The following is a 20360-nucleotide window of genomic DNA, read 5'->3' as shown; positions in this document are numbered from 1 at the left end:
TGTTTGTTCTTAAGCTGTAAATTTATCAAATGTCCACTCGAAGCCGGAAAAACTAAAATCCATATGGTTTAGGTTAATTTCGAGGGAATAAGTCCCGTCAACTAAGCTTAAGTTAATTTGGAACTGGGACGAACCGAAGGTGGAAATATTCACGGTATATAAAAAAAAAAAAAAAAAAAAAAATATGGATGTGTGTATGCATGGAGATTTAGATTCTAAAAGCGCTTTTGAATGTACGCCGGAAGTAAAAGCGACTATTTTATGGAAAAAGGATACGCCAGGTTTGATTTTTGACCGGTCCGAGGTTTTCAAATCGTTTCCGCAAATTGGAATTTTGAAGAGGGCATGTTTGCTGGGGTCTTTGTCCAGCCTCGAGCTTTCGAGGTAAAAAATGTATACATAAAATAATAATAAAAGTATATAGATTTTGTGTGGATGAAAATAAAAAACAGTTTTGTTAACACTCGAACTTTTTTTTGAATCGAGGGATGAATCTAAATGGAATGAGAAAGGTATGCTGGAGTATTTTATCGAGCGATAAGCGGGTTACGACTTGTGGATGAAATTGTTCAACAATATTGTGAAACGGGAGAGTTTGCGAATGTTGACGTCGAGTGGAAAAGTCATGAACATTAAAATCAAACTGTTATTTGCTATATATATGATATTTGCTGATATAGCTGATATTTGCTATACTCTATCAATAAAATATCGCATGGAAAAAAAAATATTGCTCTCAGAATAATATTGTAATGCTATAGTAGTAACTATCCTCACTCAACTGTTAGAGAGTTACTAGAGCCATCTAGTAGATCGCTCTGGCAAGAATACAGTAGTTGGCTAAAATAGCTAAACCGATGCGCTGAGAGAGCCATACGGGATTACTGTGAGGGGTTTTGTTCGTTGACATATTTTGTAACCACCAAAATTAATATAATTATTTATTAGCAACCTGTAATTCATATGCGACTGTCGAGAGTTATGGATTAGATTCAACAAATTATTTAAAACTCCTCCAAAAAATTTCTTAAAAAATTGACCGTCACCAAAAAATTTATAAAACTTAAAAAATTTTTTTTTAAATGATCCGTGAAAAATAAATAAGTATTATCAAAAACTTGTTAATTTAATATGTAATCTATTTTATAATTTTTAATTGATTATTCTTTTTTATTTATCCGTATAATTTTTTAATAATAATTAATAAAAGATTGAAGCGATAGAATAATAAAATTTTTTGTTATTAAATATGAAATGTTAAATATTTAATTGAATTAAATATTAAATTGAAAATTTAAATGAAAATATTTTTAGAAACATCAAAAAAATTAATAATAATAATTTACATTCAATTGATATGAATTTTTTAACTTTAACAATTCACAAATATAAAGTTATCAATAAATATCGGTTATCGGTTATCGGTGTTCGCTTAAATTTAATATAAAAATGAACCTATGCAGTTGAAATTTTTGCAGTTACTGTAAATGAATTATCTACCAAACTAATAACATATATTCATTTCTTTATAAAAATAAATGTAGTTGCCTAAAAAGTAACTCAAATAAAAAAAACAAAAAATTTCACAACAAAAAAAATTTTTAAAATAAATTTCAATCTTCCATTCATCCCAGTGATTAAATTCATAAAAATAAATCGTTTTTTATGGAAGTAGAGCACAACTTCCTGAAAGCACTGTAGCGATTTATAAATTTATGTAACTGTAATTGCTATAGCAATTTATATTACATATAATATAAACTTGTATTGTTAAAATTATTTCAAATGACATCCAATTTGTCAAAAATTGCGAATATAATTTCACGTATATTAAAAATTTACCGTCCGTGTAAAGTCACTTTAATAATAATTTGACATAATAATTTATTTAAAATATTTGAGCTGTCGGAAATAGCAATATAATCTGAACCGATTTTAGGAGATAGAAAACTCACAAGCAAATTGTAATATTAATAAATTTTCAATAAATGGCTTGTAGAAGTGAAAATATCTCACAGTTTTAATAAATTAGTTAACATCATAAAATTCCAGCAATTGAAGATAAATCGAATTTTCAAAAATAAAATCACAAATATTAAATCATTTAAAATAGAATAATAAGATGTCAAATTAAGTAAATTTGTTATGTTAAATTAAATTAAATTGTATGTTAAATTAAGTAAATTGATGAAAATTCAAAATTTTCCTCCGAGGATTAAATGTATGTGATTTAGTTTGAAAAGTTTGAGCTGACAATAAAACAACCTAAATAAAATATTCCTTTTGGCAGCTAACTCTTTAAGCTTTGCGTGATAAAAAAAATTCCCGCGAGGAATAAGATATCAGATATCAATATTTGATTGGAGAAGGCGCTAGGTACTTAGTTGATGGCAAATCCTCTGGTGATAACTCGAAAATTTACTTTTTCTCACAAGGACTCTCTTTGAGCCCGATCCGATCTTCGGAGTGAGTGTTATCAATAATCTGAAGAAGCTCGCGTGCATATAGGCCGTCCTCGAAGAATCCTTTCGCGGAGATTAGATCGGTACAGTAGGAAGAAATAGAATCGCTTTGGGGTAAAAAAGAAGGAATAGAAGACCCAGAATTCATTTGCAGTCGTGGCAAGTTCCTCTAAGTCGTGTGGTTTACAAGTTAAACTAGATATCTCCTTTATTTTTCTTCCCGATCTCTGTATCTCGGAACCAGCAACTTCTGGTCTCACTTCGAGCACCCTTTCGGCTACCACTATTATTATATCCTTTGCACTATCGGGAGATGGGAGCAGGTGAGCCTCTGGAACTTACCGCGGTATCTCGAGGCGAAATAAAGGAGTCCAAGTGTCCACTGGATAAGACTATAAAGCCCGGTGGGTCTCTTTTTTAAAGGGCTTCTTTTCTTTTGGCGTCGCATCCGAGTGCTAGTGGAATCTGGAGCAGGAAGCTTGAGCTTCTCCACTAGTTTAGTTTCTCATGACTTTTTGCGTCCCTGCTGTATGTGCGGCGGCGGCGGAGCAAAGGTTAAGCTCGTCCTCGAAGATATCTCGGTGGAAGTCCAAGAGGTTTCTTGCTCTGCTTCACGGACTTAGTTCTCTCTTAATTCACTGGTGAATCTCAGTCAGTGTGTTAGCTTTCCGCGTTTCTTGTTCTTCTATATAACAAGAACTGAAAATTTCATTAAAGCATTATTTCACCGAAGCTTCATATCATACAATTTACAGCGCTAGTGTATATAAAGGAAACTTGATGAAAGTAATAAATCACTTTTGTAAGGAAATATATGTTGTTGTTGTAGTTGTAGTTGTAGTTATAGTTGCTGCTTGTCTTGGTTTTGTTGTTCTTTTAGCTTTCAACTTTTTCATTGCAGTCAGACGGAGTAATGTTCAAGATTTAGTTGGAAATATATTCAATTTGACTGATATAAAAATTTATTAACTAATTTTTAAAAAATATTTATTTTACTGCAATTGACAATTGACCTAAAAGATATTTTTGATAGTTTTCTTATCCAAATTATTAGAACTGGCTGATGATCAGTAGTTCCTTCGATTATTTGATTTATTCAAGACTTCTGTTACACTTTGGCCTGAATTATTGATGCATGTTCTGATTACTTACTCGAGGAGAGAAAATAGAAGCATTGACATAGGAAATAAAGCGCTAGATTAAATGACAATTTTAGAACACTCATCTGTATTTACAGTTTGATATTAATTGCTGGATATTTTTATCTAATGATTCAAAGTTTATCGTTAATTAGTTCATTAAGGAGCTTCGGAAAAGTAATTTATAATTTAAAAAAAATTATTTAATGAACTTCGATCAGTTAAAGATAACTAACCTGCTTTACGTTATTAAAAGGTTTGACTAATTTAATAATCAACTTCTCGGGTGATATTGACCAGTTACTCTAAATTTAGAAACTTTATAAATTTAAAAATTTTAATGAAAATTGACGATCTGTGAGTGATAAGTAAGTAATAGGAGTATTGATCAACGTTAAAAAAAAAACCTTTGTTCGCTCGAAAAGGGTCGCGCTTATAGAAGTTATAGTACAGCTGATAGAAATCCAATCTTCTCTTCATTATATTTAATGGTCAGATTATTGTGAGTTAAAGTTATCTTTGTCAATTAAAGGAGTAATTTTAGTAATTTTGTAAAGTATCAACTTGGAATGATAGAAGAAATTATCGACTGATAATAAATTCATTTATTTAGAAACAATTTATCAATTTATTACTTTTGTAACTTATTACAAATATTTTTGGGCAAGATCAAAAAATAATTTTGGCTCTAAATAATTCGATTACACCCTAGGTAGTAAAATAAATATTTTCTCACTATTAATTAACAATTATTGATGTTATAAAATAAATGAAAAAAATTAATAAAAATTCATTCGATCATAATCTTTAGTAAAATAATTTATCACCATACTGAATGTGATACTCGAATATTAATAAACTCTGGCGTTTATAATCAAGTGTCCCTTACGGAAAAAGTTAAAACTTTATAACGACGTCAGAGATCCGCCGTTGAAATACATCTATGCATATATGTACATATATATTAGGAGTTTAGTTACAGCTTTGGTTCTAAGCTTTTGCTTATACATATATTACCCACATATATTTGTGTACGCTATATGTAAACGTATAAAGCAATAGAGTTGAGTGGTAAACATCCTTGAGCTTGTGGATAAACTCGAGGACGATACACACGGGCAAATATTACTAAACTTTCTCGTAAAGTGGTATTTCATCGCGATCAAAGGCCATTTGCGGAACTCTCGTCCAATCTCTCTATTTCTGATGGGAGAGTAAAAAATAGTATCGATATTGCTCTACATACAGCACTAACACACACAGCGAGGACAGCTGTTTTCGTCGCGAGAGAGACAAGATAATATAAACACGAGAGAACGTCTGCCCGAAAAAAAAAAAAAAAATAAATAAAAAAAAAAACAAGTATAACTATAAGTTTAACTGGTGGCGGCCTGCCTGCGCGTGCTCGTGCCTGTCTGGTTGTTGTGTCGAGATGATTTGGGACGGCAAACACTCTCTGTCGGATCTTATGGGGTCTGGTTAGTATAGGATGTGTACAAGTATGTGTACGTCTTGAAGTAGTTTAAGTGTTACCATTCGTTCATCTGGCGTGAGTGTGAAAACACTTTCCTTGTAGAATCCCGGGAGGAATAGGACGGCGTCTTTCGAGCAGAAGCGAACAGGAGTTTTGTTATATAAAGCCTACATAAAGTATGTAAAGGGAGAAAAACTGCTCGGCATCTGGACGAGGTTCCTGCTGTACTTTATATTATATACATACATAGTTACATTTGTTGAGTGGATTGTATACCTACACTGGAAAGTTAAGCTGTGTCGCCCTCGAGGAAATTCGATCGGCGTTCCTCTGTCCCCTTGTTCACTTTAAGCAATTTGGTAACTAGCTGAAGGGAGTTCAAGGTAGACATTGCGAGTAGCTATCTGTGTAGTTCAATATGGAGAGAGTGGATGTAGATGTAGATGTAAATGCAGATGAATTATATATTATACATCGCTATGGATTATATATTAATTTTAGTAAATGTCAAAATAAAGATACTAAAAATTTTAATTTTTTATTTAAATAACCAGAGGAAATATTATTAAACTTTAAAATTGTATACCTTGTTTTACAAGCAACTTACCGGAAAGTGTCATATACATTTTTGTAGCAAATTGAACGCTATACAAAAAAGGTCTCTTATGATTTTTTAATAAATTTAATTTTTTATAAGTTATTGGAAGTTAAAGTCAAAAATGAAATAAACTGTGCCAATTTAAGATCTGTCTTTTTAAATTCGAATAATTCATAAAAAATCAAATTTATCGAAAAATTATCGGAGACTTTTTTTTGTAGAACGTTTAATTTTCTACAAAAAATATATGCAACATTTTTTGGTAAGTTGCTTAAAGTTTAAAAATATCTCTTTTCATGTTATTTAAATATAGAGAATGGAAATTTCCGATTCACGGTCTTTAAATTTTAACATTAGTTGTTTAAATTTAAAAAAAAATTCAAGATCTAAAAAAAACCTCGTCGATTTTAGTGATACACTAATCTATATAATTTTAGATTTTTCCCGCAGCGCGGAGGTTTAAATGGAGCGCCCGCATGGGGCGATAGCGTTGTTATCAAGTACCCGTAGGATCGGATGGTAACCCAAGTCCGGAGGTGGAAATGAAGGGTTCGCCCCGTTGCAAATTTACGAACAAGATAAGCCACCGGGCCATATGCTAGAAAATTACTCTATACGTTTTAAAATATCCATTTTAAGCCGAAAGTTGTGTGTATTAATATTAGCATTAGTATTAGTATAATGAAATTAAAAACCCAATGAGCTTACCCCGGCTTTATGTAGATAAATAATACATAATACTATCAACTGCTCGGAAGTGACGATAACAATACTCGCTATCATAATAATTATGATTATAATTATAATAATGACCAGGAGCATAATGATAATAATAATAATCATAATAATAATGGAATGCAACGAAAAGGAAAAAGTGTGTGTCGGTAATCGAGGCTTTCCACGGATTCCAGAGTGAGTAACGAGGCCAATAACGGGCCGCAACAGAGCTCGTGAGATTATCGAAATTGGAAAGATGCCAGGGGGCGGCGGACGAGAACGACAGGAGGAATGAGACCCGATGGAATCGTTTCAGTCGCGAAACTCGAACCCGCGTTTCGTATACGGATGCAAAGAATTAACTTGATTTAAGACAAATATTTTTGAACTGAGAAATCTTAAAAGAAAACCGATTTTAATGCTTCAAGAATTTTTTTTTGCTTTCTAAATTCTTGTCTCGTTTGAAGACAATAAAATACATTGATTTACAAATTGACTTAATTCAAAAGAATAAATCTTAAACCAAAAACACGTTTTTGAATAATTTGTTTTCTTGATTCAAAATAATCAAATTATATTCTAGGTTTAAGATTTTTTTAAAAGTGTACTTATTAAAAGGATTAAATCCTTTGATGGATATCTTTTTGATTTATATCCAAAAATTATAATTTTTTGCAATCAAGAGTTATGAAAATTTCGAATCAAAACTGAAATTCATAAAAAAAAATCTAAACTTTTTTTTTGTACAGATCCTCAAAAGCAAACTGAAATTTTCAGGCCTGTATCTTACCTCCTGCATCCAACCAAAAGTGGATAAAGTGGATAAAGAAAAAGGGGCACACTTATTGGCATCGTCTGCGAATTCTTGGTGCATAATAAGCGTGCGTTGAGGCGCAGGTGGCGAGCTGCCTTGGGCCACGTCGATCTTTCTCTGATGTGTGTGCACAGTTGCTGATGCCGAGTAATATACAGCCGTGGTCTACACACGGTGCACATATAAATAAAGATAGAGATAGAGATGTATGGTTGAAGGTCTGGTTGCTCACCACGGTCCGTGTGTCGTCGGCACTCGGTTGATATTGCACGATATCAAATTGATGTTTATTCAAGTGGCAACATCGCAGGAGGTCTCTCTAACCGGTGGCAAGTCTGTGTCATCCATTAGCCGAGCATTGTGTGCACCTCTACTCCTCTATTGCATGCAGCTCCTCTCCTCTTTCGGTCTATAAACTCCTCTCTCATCTCTCATGTCGTTCGTTTAATATACGCCCTCAGGCGACGTCCGTTTGGCTCATTGCTACCACCTAAGCCCGGCAAGTGAGCACAGAGACAACGGGTCAATGACAGGGTAATGGAAACGCCAATAGTCCACTTCAGATCTGCACCCTTTGCCCCTTCCCCTTCCCCTTCACCGTTCCACTGTCAAATATCATTTGGTTTATTGTGAGCTCTTAGATGACGATAAAAAAATGTGCTAGCTTTGGATTTTACATCCACTGGAGCTTTCTTCGAGTCAAGGGGCAACGGAGAAGTCTTCTAGGGAGCTCCGAACTTCACCTCCGAATAGTTCGCTCTCCGTTTTTATTGCTCGTATAACTCGCGACAGAATTCGAGCTCGTGAGATGACACATTAATAAAGAAGGAACTCAACTTTAGGAATGTGTTTGAATTTCTCAGATACTGGATCTTTTTTAGTGATGCTCGCTTTAGACTCTGATGCTCGGATGGTTCTGCTTGCATTTAGCACCAAGGATAGTCTGCGTACATAGAGAGGATTTATGAGCTTTGGGCAAATGATTTCGGTTGAACAATTAGTCCTAAGAGGATTTAGCTTCGGACAGTGTGGTTATGAACAATCGAGGTAAGGGGCAGGTTGAACTTTCGGAAGTTACCCTGATGGAAGGATTTGGTCATGTTTAATAAGCTTAGGCCTACTGTTCATGTGATTTTTTTAATGCCGGGTGAGTTAATAGATATTTATTGAATGAATTTTCTATTATATAAAATTTATAGACAATTAAACACAATTTATTTACTGCTAATAAATATTTATTTAATGCCTTGAAAGTGAAAGTAGAAATTTTATTTTGACACTTTTTATCAGCCCGTAGCTTGAATATATAAAAAGAATTTTAATTTATTTTAAGTAATTTTCTTTAAAAAAAATGGTAAGACTTAATAAATTAATAATTTTTTAATACATTAATTTATGAACAATTAATAAATTTTTTAGATTAATAAAAAAAGTCTTGATGAACAAATTTGTCTTATATAAAAAGAGGAGTCTCTTTTTAAAAAAAAAAGAAAAAAGAATTTAAGAGCCAAATAATTAAAATATCAAAATCCGAACATCACAATAATTTAACAAGGAAACAATAACCTTTCACCGATTACCTCAACTGACAGTGCCTCAGAATATCCCCGCGAAATAAACCACACACACACACACACACACACACACGCGCGCGCGCGCACGCACACGCACACACACAGATACATCTCCAGTGAAAGGACTGTCGAAGCAAAGTTGAGCTGGGCTCAGACGGCAGGGAACGCAAAGAGCTATGCAGATGATATCCTCGAAGAATGCGAACGCGTTTGCCTGCCCGACGAGTCGATAATTATACGGGGAGAGAATGAGAGAAGAAGAGGATTGAGGAGAATGATGCAGCCTGAAATTACCCGGACACGCAACCGATCCGGAGCCGGACTCGAACCCGATACAACCCAGTCGGAGAATAATCGCACGAAAGCCACACTCGATTCGATTAGAAGCTCTACGAGCAATCCCGGTAGTTATTTGTGTGCGTGCTCATTCGTCGTCCATGATGCTCCGCTCCTATTCCCGGCACACATTCTACAGAGACCAGATCGAGCTGATTTTACGAGCGTATCGAGGCACGCATCCTTTCTCCTTTGCTGAGCGGGGTTTCCGCAGACCAAATGATGATAATAATAATAATGGTAATCGATCGCGAAAAGTCATCCCCTTGGATGCATGAATAAACCACCGATAACATATCTCTCTGTGTAAATCGACGGTAATACATACAAACTGCCTCGCATATCACATATCACACATACATATGTATGACAATGTACGAGGCTGCTCTACATCGCACATACTTTGTTTTTTATTATTTTATACTTTTTATTTTTTACTGCAGGACGTGGTACGTGCGTCCGGGTAATGAGACAAGTCGTGTGACGTTTCTGAAACTTTTATGGCCGACGACAGCAGGTGCTCACTCTTTTCTCTCTTTAACGTTTTTTATCTTCGCTTGTCCATTCTCCCAGTCCCAGTCGTAATAATCTTCCTGAAAGTATCTCCATCGCTGACAAATGTTTCAAAAAACTGCATTTATTTTTATCATTCTCTTCCCTGGCATTAATGCTTTTTTTACGTGACAATCAATTTGCAACATGTATTATTATATACACATTTTCTGTCTGGAGTCCCCGTGCTACCTAAGCATCGCTATTCCCATTATTATCGTTGTTATGATACTCTTCTTTTATGTTTATTTTTGACATAAGAAATTGTTTGTACTGGTGACGATGTTTGTATTTTTTGTTTGCGTAATATTATAGGGACATACCGAGTGGCTCGAGTGTTCCGTAATATCAGATATGCATCTACATATATACCTCTCTATGTATCTACGTATACCTCTATGTGTATGAGTTCTGGGTAATATCTGGGTGCATAACGAGGTTAGTTTAGTCCCGGTATCTAGGATCTATCTAGTCGGCAGGGGAGAAAACTATCCAGTTTGTCGTTTCTTGAGGGTAAGGGGGTGAGGGTTTTCATTCCCCGCTAGGCCGGATGCGGATCAGGACAAGAACCAGGGTATCAACGAATACGGAGGGTAATATCCGGTGACTTGGCTCTTATCTTGTGGGAGTTAGTACAAGTACAAACCGAGGGTGGAGTACAAATTGTAAAGATGTGAAAAAAAGTTTTTAGAATTGTTTGAGTTGATTATTTTTTTATTGTTGAGAAAGTGTTTTGGTTGATTAGTCGGGTTTTAATGGAGGATGATTTGTAATTGAAAGTTTAGTTAATTTTTTAAGAAATTCAATTAAAAGTTCTGTTGATAAATTATAAATTAAAAAATATTAACAATAAATTCTTAAAAAATTGAATTATAGAAAATATATTATTGATGTATTTAAAAAAAAAAATTAATAACCGATAAAATTTAATTATTCATCTCTTGAAATAAAATGAATAATTAAAAAACTTCAATTGATACACTTTACAGTAATTAATAATATAAAAAAATGTAGATAATGTGCTCTTCAAAAAATTATTAATTAAAATAAAATGAATAAATTAAATAATCACAACCATTAATTTTATTTCAACCAAAGATAAATAATTTGCAACCCCGCATGTAAAATCTACAACAACCCTCTTGTAATGTATCTCAGTGTTAGGCAAGGCCACGAATCACGTTTACTCGCTTTGCCTCTGCTGAGATCTTGGTCCTGCCCTAATCCTCGCTATTCCCTTTGATATTGAGGAAGAGTCGAGGTAAGGGTCGCGGTTGGGAATATCCAGTATTTGTATGTATATCGTATGTATGTGTATCGATTCTCGACAGACAAAGATAGAGAGCTGAGCTAAAATGTATACAGAGGATGTACGACGTTAAGTGGATGAAATATGTGGGACATAAAAATAAGGCACCCTCTTTAATTCTTCCTCGGCATTTTTCACTGGTAATTCGGTTGGTTATAAAATTTATATTTTAATGCCTTTTATCCGCTGATGAGAAAAGAGAGAGAAAGTCCGCCGGCGGGACTCGGGTTCGGGATACTGTGCATGATGGAGGTGGAGGTGAATGTGGATGTGGATGTGAATTAAACTAAACGTAGCACCTAGGGTTGAGTGTGTTGACGTTGATGAGTCAACAAATGCAATACAACGGTTTATTTATTAATGGTTTGGGTGTAAGCGGTTATGTATGTACGGTTAAATTAATTTACGCTTGTGTTACCATTAATTCAAGGTTGCGCTCCAGTACACCACACATTGAGTTATATGTGGATATATTCATTGTATTATATTATATATGTTATAAATTAAAAGTGGCAATTATAGACATTCAAACATCATTTGACATTTCTCTCACTAATTAATTATAATTATTATTATCTCTGTAATTCAATTTCACGTGGTTGTTTTGCGGCGGATCGATATTATTCAACATTTACGTTAATATCAATGTGAATGTGTGTAATATTAATGGGAGAATTTATTAATTACAATTTGCTCAGTGCTTTATTAATTTATGGCCTTTGATCGCGCATATTCTCCTCGAGCATGCAATCATAAAAATTAACCTACAGTCCATTACTGCTGACTACTATCTTCTATTATTATAATTGTTGTTATAATTATTGTTTTTATGATGGAATATTTAATGCCCTTTTGAAATATTTATTTTTTAGTTTTTTAATTATTACTCAAGTGACTTACCTCAACGAGGGTAATAAGGATAATGAAAAGAGGAGGCGGGCAGCAGGTATAGTGATCAGCATAGTACTTTCTGTCCCGTTCCTCCGTTAGAAATTCATCACCAATCATGCGCACCATCCTGAAAGCAAAAATTTATTTTAGACGTCAATTAATAATTATATAAAAAAATTTTTAAGTACTTTAATTATTGAGACAAATTAATAGAAAAATTTTTACAAATTCTGTAAAAATTTTAAATTTTATTTTCCTTTTTTTTTGAAAAATTTTTCAATAATAATAAAATAAATAGAAAGAGAATAAATAAATGAAAGAGAGCATATGCCATAAATAAAACACGTAAATTAATTAGCTGGATGTGCTATCAATATTCAATTAAATATTAAAACATCGAGATGATCTATATTTAAACGGGGAATTTGTCATTGTCAGACGCAGTCAGTATGAAAATTGCAAAATCATGAGAATTCTCATTTTGTTTAAATTACAAGCATTATATATTCCTTCCCGGTTCTATTCGCTCCCTTTCTGCCCCAGCTCACAATCCTACTCTACTAGTCAGCCATTGAATTAATTCACCCGTCGTTCGTTAATTATCCAGATCAAATCAGATCATCCGTATATGCATATCGGATTATATTTTGACTACCATTCGGAAAATTTCGCACTCAGCCCGCTCACAATGGCTTTGTCAAACAACTGATCCATACTGCACCGAATGTATTTAAGTGGGGAGGTGTGACGTGCGTCATCAGGAAAAAATTTAAAGAGCGCGGATATAATTATCCACTGACCTTGACTACCGGGAAACCGAAACTCGTTAGAAAAATTTTTCACAGCAAGTGTCTTTTAAAAAATTAATTAGCGCAGAGTTAACAAGCTCCTGAAAAAAATTCAGTGTCAAACGGTATTTATTAGCGTGACATCTCGTCAGGAAAATTACCTTCGAAAAAGCATTCCATGCTTTCTTTTGTCAGTTTTTTTGTCTCTGTTGGTCATTTTTTTTATTTAAAAAAAAAAAAAAAACTACAACTGTTAAAATTTAATTGAGAGATTCAGTCTCTTATTTTAACACTTTGTTCTTAATTATAATTTTCCAGTAATTGATAAATAATTCAAATAAATTTTTCACCATTTTTATAAAAAATCTAAGACTAAAATTTTCATCGAAAGTCAATCAGTTTTTTTTTTTTGTTAACCCGCCATTTTGTTAAATAGCGCTTAATTAAAATTTCTACGCTACTTTTCTGATACAACTCACCAGTTCGCTTGCTAACAACGTCCATGGTAGTACTTACACTCGCGAGTGGCGCTTAGCTTCTTCAGCATAAATTAAAACTTCATCATTTCTTTCTTCTCTCTCTGCCTCGTTTTATTGTTCGTATCGAGAAGAAATGAAAAGTAATGATAGGTAGAAGAACAATAGTTCGCGGCCGCGACAGAGTTCCTACAAGCGCGAAAAGAGATAATAATTATATTGTCTCGCGAAGTTATTCTCCCGACTGCAGTCTCTTTCTTTTCTATTCTCTCTGTAATATCTCGAGTCGAGTGAAATCTCTTGTATATATATATATTATATTATACTGTATTGTATTATACGCTATGTTGTACCGAGGTATAAAATTTATATATATATATATATATATATATATATATATATATATATATATATATAAATATATATATATACAAAGAAGAGGGTTGCAATTGTGCGTTTCTGCAGAATAGTTTCATACTGCTTCAATTCCATTCACTTGGACGCTCTTGGCTTCGTCTGCCGATATCAAGTATGTAGTTGTGTTAACTACACTGTACTTCACTAGTAATAATAATAATAATAATAATAATAGTAGTAGAGGATGGGAGAGTTCCGGATGGGAAGCCGTAAGACGCTAACTAACCACCCTTTTCCGCGAAACAGAAACAATGATACTACTTTGGTTCAAATAAAGGGAGGACCGACAAAAGAGAGCACTGCTCTAATATCGATCGCCTGTAAACTATTGATCACCTTTCCCTTTCCGCTCATATATATATATATATATATATATATATATATGTGTGTGTGTGTGTGTGTGTGTGTGTGTGTGTGTGTGTACATTCCATATATGAACATAAACATATAAATGTACGGAACACAATACACAGCATTATCGCCCGGTTTAGCGAAGGGCTTACGTCTGATTATACTGTACCTGTATTATCTTTCTTTTTCCTTTGTAATCATTGAGCAAGTAAAAAAAGCCAAGGGAGATCCCGAGGCTTGATCACTGAACACGCGAGTGTTTTATAACGTCCACGAACTGTTGTGTGAGTAGAGGGAGCGCTCCGTTTTAATATTATTAATTTTAATTGACCTCAATGCATTTTTTAATTAGAGTTATCTCAGTTTTTAATGTTTAATTGAATATTTTTATTCAGATCCGGGGAGGAGCTTCTGATTGTTCACGGCTAGATTACTAACGCTTAGCTTTTTATTATTTTTATTCTAATTGTTTTTGTAATTTGTTGTTGGTTTCTCCGGCTTTGTTATGATAAGTTTGATGTGATGCTAGATAATGGATAATGTACTTCGGGATAATTAAATTGTAAAGGGTTTCATAAAATATTTTTATTAAATTGAATTATAAAAATTCTACGGCTGTTTTGTTTAAAACATGAAAATTTTTAATTTTCTTTTTTTTATTGGTGCATTTTTTAATAATTATATACTTTTTTCTACAAGGCAAATGTTTATAAATAAAAAAAAAAAAAATTGGAAAACAAGTTACATTCTAATTTTAAAACAATGACAAAAAAAATCTAATGAAAAAAAAATATTAGGTTATTTAAATATAAAAAAAAAAAAAGGATTATTTTGCAATTTTTGTATCCTAAAAAGATACAGCCATAAATTTTTTAAAATCTACTTGACAAATAATATTCTCTATTTTATTCCACAATCATAAAAGCGGTCAGTACTTTTAAAATTGAAAAATCCGAAAATCTAACAGCCAGGTAATCCATCAAGCTTTAGTAAATACGATAATAAAATGAGTTAAGAGGAAAATGGGGCATTTTAGGTCGGTGTTAGAGGTAACACGCACAGACACAGAGCCAGGCCGGGAAGTTAATCAGACAATAAACTTTTCCGAGAGAATGAACGTCGGGTTGTGACATTTTATAAATTATCTCGAGGGCTTACGGAAAATGCCGTGACAAAAAATATATAAGATATAATATAATATAATAGGAAGATACTCTTCTGCGTCTAGACGTCTGTCTAATATTAGAGAAAACGCCGCGGCAATTTATTTTACGAAGCATTAATTCTTAATAATAATTTTACGGTTTAATATCTTTTCTTATTTAGCTCCCGGTTCCCACCGTGTAATTTCTTTTCTAAGCTGGATTAAAGTAAGAACAAAGAGTGGATGAACGGAGTGAGGAGCGAGGGTGAGGAAAATGTGAATTCAGGCCCGTCACTGTCTGGGCTTATTATAGCCCAACCGGGTGGGCTCCTGTCCTGCCGGCCGGGGTTGGAGCGGAAGGCAACCTGGATGAAAGATGTCCGATCGATGCGGCAATTAGTATATGGATTACAAACTGACCCATAGAGAATGGCGATGGGAGCTGGAGCTGGAGCTGGAGCTGGAGCTGGAGGAGCAAATAGTATGTAGTATCCAGTACCTAGCATGTAATACCGTTCCGCTGTCTATGGTCTACTCCATACAGATATGCTAGAGAAATGTGCAGCATGACGATAGTATATGGTATATAGCACCAGGTCGCACGCGGTTTACCATACGGTCGTTCATCATCGCGGACGTTCCAGCGGTAGCCGTTTTATCCGGTCCGCTCGATCCGGAGCAACCGCGCGTCCCTACCCGGATTCCGCTGGTTTATAATGTATCCTCCTTGACGTCTCTGAATTCACCGACCGCCGAGGGTATTAAATGTTATGCTGTCATTCTGAATAGTTTCCAAAGAACCTATGTGTCCTACCTTGTACATTCATCCGTACGTGTGCATATGTGCACATATGAATTATAAAGGATTTAAATAAAAATCATACGGTATTATTATAAGTTACTCGAGACGAACTAAAATCCCACCAGGAAAATCTCCCTTAATCACTTCGAGGCTCATACATGTTCATCAACTTTTGTGCATTTGTTACATTTGCACACATGTCATTCTGCCTGAGAGGTAACAATCGGGTGAAATTTATAGGCGCTTTTTTTTTTTTTTTTTAACTGAGATATTTTTATTAAAAAAATTAAATTAAATTAAATTGTTGAATTTTTTTTTTATTTTAATGAAGCTGTTTATTTGAGTAATTATTTAATTTAATAAAAAAAATTAATTGATATTTTTTTATCGAGAAATTGATAAATTAAATAGGAATTTGATTTTTGAATTGAAAAATTTTTAGGAAAATTTATAGAAATTATAAATTATTGTTAGTAATAGATTTTTGTAATTCAGAATGGTCCTCTCTTGAATCATTTAAAATTCTTTATCAGTCTAATTATATATAAATTGATTTAAAACAAAAAATTCAATAAATTTTCTACAAAAAAATCTCTAATTTTTTATCTCCAAAAAAAACCATTTTTTATAGGAGATTAAATTCTCTCATCAATTTTCCCCAGAATTTAAATTTAAAATCAATGAACAGCATTGACGATGGTACGCATTGAGCATAAAATATCCGAAAAAATCTAATTAGTAATTCAACTCCCAAAATTTATTTTCCACATAAATGAAAAACAATTATAATTAAAATTACTCTATTATTCAGAATTGTCCGTGGTCGGAAAGATGTCGCGGGATTCACTATTGATAGGAGAATTGACTGAGGAAAAAAGGACGAGTCGAGAGGAATTGAATTTTCCCTCTTGTTCCTTTTCGGGTGCATCCGCCCAACCCCAGAGCTCGTTAGTACCGGTAATTGTCACTTGTTAGGTGCCAACTTGTCATCCGACTTGGATTCGCCCGAACCGCCGTCTCTGTCACTTTTTCCGCTATATCTGTTCGAAAACTACCCAGGTAAAGGAGGAGGGAGAGAATACGACGGACGCGAGTCAGCTGAGAGCGAGTACGTCTACTTCTAGTCCCAGAGGTTCCACAAATCATAGTACCCCCTATTTTGTTCTATAGATATATACACTATTGGTTTCGTCAGCACGACACCACGCCACACCACCAATCCCAATGGAAACAGTTTAATCGATTTTATATTCTCAGTATTTACTTTGCGGTTTGTTACTCGTAATTCTACCTTACAAATAAAATAAAGTCATCTTTATAGATATATAGAGTAATTTCAAGATTCATAACCAACTATTAAGATAAATTTGATCAAAAAAAATTTTTTTTAATCACCTTAAAAAATAATTTATTTTGCTGTATATTTGGCTTTGTATCTGGATTATATTATTCGTATATAGAAAGGATTTCTCGCGGTGAAGCTTTATCAATTTGGGAAAAGAGCTGAACCGTGAATAGCGCTGGTGTAATTACTCAAATTATTGGAACACTCGGGAATTTCATAAAGCCAATCCCTATCCCTATCTCCGGTATCGTTTATTACATTTGTTGTATACTCTATAAAATAGGTCATGTTATGATTATGTGATAAACCAGATCAGAGAGACTGGATAGATATGTATGCATGTATGTATGTATGTACGATACAAATACCCTTTGGTCAATCGTGCGAAAATAATTGTGATTAAATGAAAACTGAAATATGCCAGGATTATCAGTTATTACTAATAAGATCGTCGGATTAAATTACCATGAGGAATTAAGTATTTAAATTAGTAGACGTACCTGGGTGGTGTTTATATATTTCAAATGTACTTATGTAATATTGAGGTAGAAAAAGTTACTTAAATTAATTTTAAGAAAAATATTTTGAGCTGAAAATTTTACTTTTTCAAAGTAAACAATTTTTTTTTTTTTTTTAATTTGTTGGTTTAAATTTTATTTTACATATTGAAGAAGTTAATTTTTTCCATAAAAAATTAACTATAGACAAAAAATGTAATTGTTCTAAAAAATTGTCAGATTTTTAATAATTTCGGAATATTTGTGATTGAAAAACTGAATTAAAGTCTTTAAATTTATTTGTAGATGAAGTGATATGAGATAAATTTAAATTTTTGACACTTTTAATCAATTTAAATAATAAAATTTTTTTCCTCATATCTAAACAATGAATTATATTTAAAAATGATTTTTTCTCTTCAATTATAGTCGCCAGCTGGAAAAGTAATATACATATTGGATCACTCTGTACGTAGGTACATAATTTTAATTAATTCTCGCAAAGAAGAAAAAGTGGAAGAAAAGAGGATAGAAAAAAAATGATGGAAATAGAGTGTCGCGATGCGTTACGAAGTATCTCGGGCGCTTGGTCTCGGCTGGAATCTGCAATCTCGATTCTCGATAAAGATGAAATGAAAAAAAAAAGAGTAAGAGTAAGCACAGATGTATATAGACAACCCAAGCGGGGTATATTGAGTAAAAAAATCTAAAATTGGTAAAAGTGGTCGCTCGACGGCGGAAGGAAACTTTCGTCGAGTTGGAGTTTAGTTTTGTATTTTTCTTTCCAGTAAGACTTCCTATCTATACTTCTATACTTCTATACTTTTATAGAGTAACTCTATGTACATTTATCTTTTTATATAGATATAGTTTTTATAAGTACAGTTCGGTGGGAAAAATTGCGGTAGAAAACGCTCCTATATAGTGGATGTAAAGAACGAATCTAATGCACAAAGTTAACCAAATAAATTTTCAATATTATTTATAATATAACTTTCTACACTTTGTTTTTTATTTTTCATTTTTAACTCTCGGAAATCTGCTGAGCACAAACAACAATATAACTTTTACGCGACAATCGACTATTGGCTGATATATGATGAGAAAGCTACCGGCTACGCTCTTATATATAAATATATAAATATATATCTACGGGCTTTATTTATGAAATAAAGCAAATATTTAAAACTAAATAAAAGAACAACAATCACCGAGAATTTTAGTTTATACTATATTATTTTTAGTTTACTTTTTCTGAAAATATTATTTTTTATTATTTTACTTTTTAAATTATTATTTAGTAACATTTTTATTATTATCTGAAAACTATGTAATTGTCAATAATAATAAAGTAATTAAAAAAATTTTATTAATAAAAATTAAATAACATTTAAAAAAAATTTTCTATTTCAATTAAAATTGTTAGCTTTTTTTTAAAAAAAATTTTTTTTTTATAAATTTATTGAAAAAAAAATTTATTTTACAAAATATTGCTTATAAGTTTTATCAATAATTTAATTTTATTAAAACCAATTAAAAAATGGCTAATAAAAATTAAATTAAACCAATTTTTACAAGTATTTAAATATTAATCGGGCAGTGTTTGAAAAAAATCATTAATAAATTGTAATTTAATAAATTAAAAAAATTCTAACAATAAAAAATTAATTACTCTAAATTTTTTTATATTCTATCGATATTATATTAGGAAGACAAATGATTTGTTTCATGTAAAATCATTAAAAACTCGTTCTTCAGAGAGACCTAAATATCGCGCATCTTACATATTACATGTAACATATGACTTACGAGTATATGACATACATATCGAATATTCACGCACGTACTCATATACCAACATATGAGAGGGGAATTGATGACTCAGCCGTCGGTATTTTACATTTTAATTCACGAGACACTTTGTCGCTCTTACACCACCTTCTCTTGTGTAGTGTCGGCGTTCGGCGTTTCGCGGTGGAGTTAAGCTAAGTATTAACCATTTTATTCTCGAAATAGACAGAGACAGGGTCTACCATCATATCAGGCGTAGCGCCCACAACATATGTATTTATACTTATATTTATATTTATATTTATAAACACACATAATTGCGGGCTAACACGTGCTCTACCACAAACAATCATCGCTTTTTTTTTTTTCTTTATTAATCCTCACGAGCGGCTCAATGAAACTAATATAAAAATAAAAAAAATAAAAATAATAATGAAATTGTGTGAAAATGAAGAGACTGGAGTTTTTAATATTTATAAAATTGTAATGTCAGAAAAAATTGACAGATGTCTATTTCATATTTTTCAATATTATAAAGTGACAAATTTTTTGTTACTTTAAATAAATCAGCTTTCGTATATTGAAATGAAATAAAAAACAATTCAAAATTATTGTTTAAATACTTTCACGAGATATTTTTTTGTGAAACTCGAACTATTTTAACAATTGACAAATTGCCGATTGTTCGCTTTTATATCAGTCACAATAATGACAGAAATGTAAATGTAATGGAACATTCGGCTTTTGTTTCAAACGTCAGCGTCAGTATAGAAAAAAAAAATTTTATAAAATTTCACTTGTATGAAGCTAATGTTTAGACATTTACTTGCGCTGTTAAATTTAAATATTTATTCAACAAATGTTTTCGATTTTTTTCTCTTTA

General features: G+C 32.5%; 1 protein-coding gene across 2 annotated transcripts in view; it reads right to left on the bottom strand.

The window, feature by feature from the left end:
• The window catches only part of Stet (stem cell tumor), a 145385-nt gene that overhangs the window by 24325 nt on the left and 100700 nt on the right, over nt 1–20360 (bottom strand). For both annotated transcript variants that reach the window (XM_074246728.1, XM_074246718.1), the window contains exon 5: nt 11876–11993. In XM_074246728.1, the coding sequence (XP_074102829.1) occupies nt 11876–11993 (118 nt within the window). The remainder of the gene's footprint in view (nt 1–11875; nt 11994–20360) is intronic.

This window comes from Cotesia typhae, unplaced genomic scaffold, assembly GCF_013202065.1.
Source record: "Cotesia typhae breed Kobodo isofemale line unplaced genomic scaffold, CoteBio_Ctyphae contig_119, whole genome shotgun sequence".
Lineage (NCBI taxonomy): Eukaryota > Metazoa > Arthropoda > Insecta > Hymenoptera > Braconidae > Cotesia > Cotesia typhae.
The sequence above is the reverse complement of the archived record's forward strand: the minus strand, read 5'-3'. Positions and strand labels throughout refer to the sequence as shown.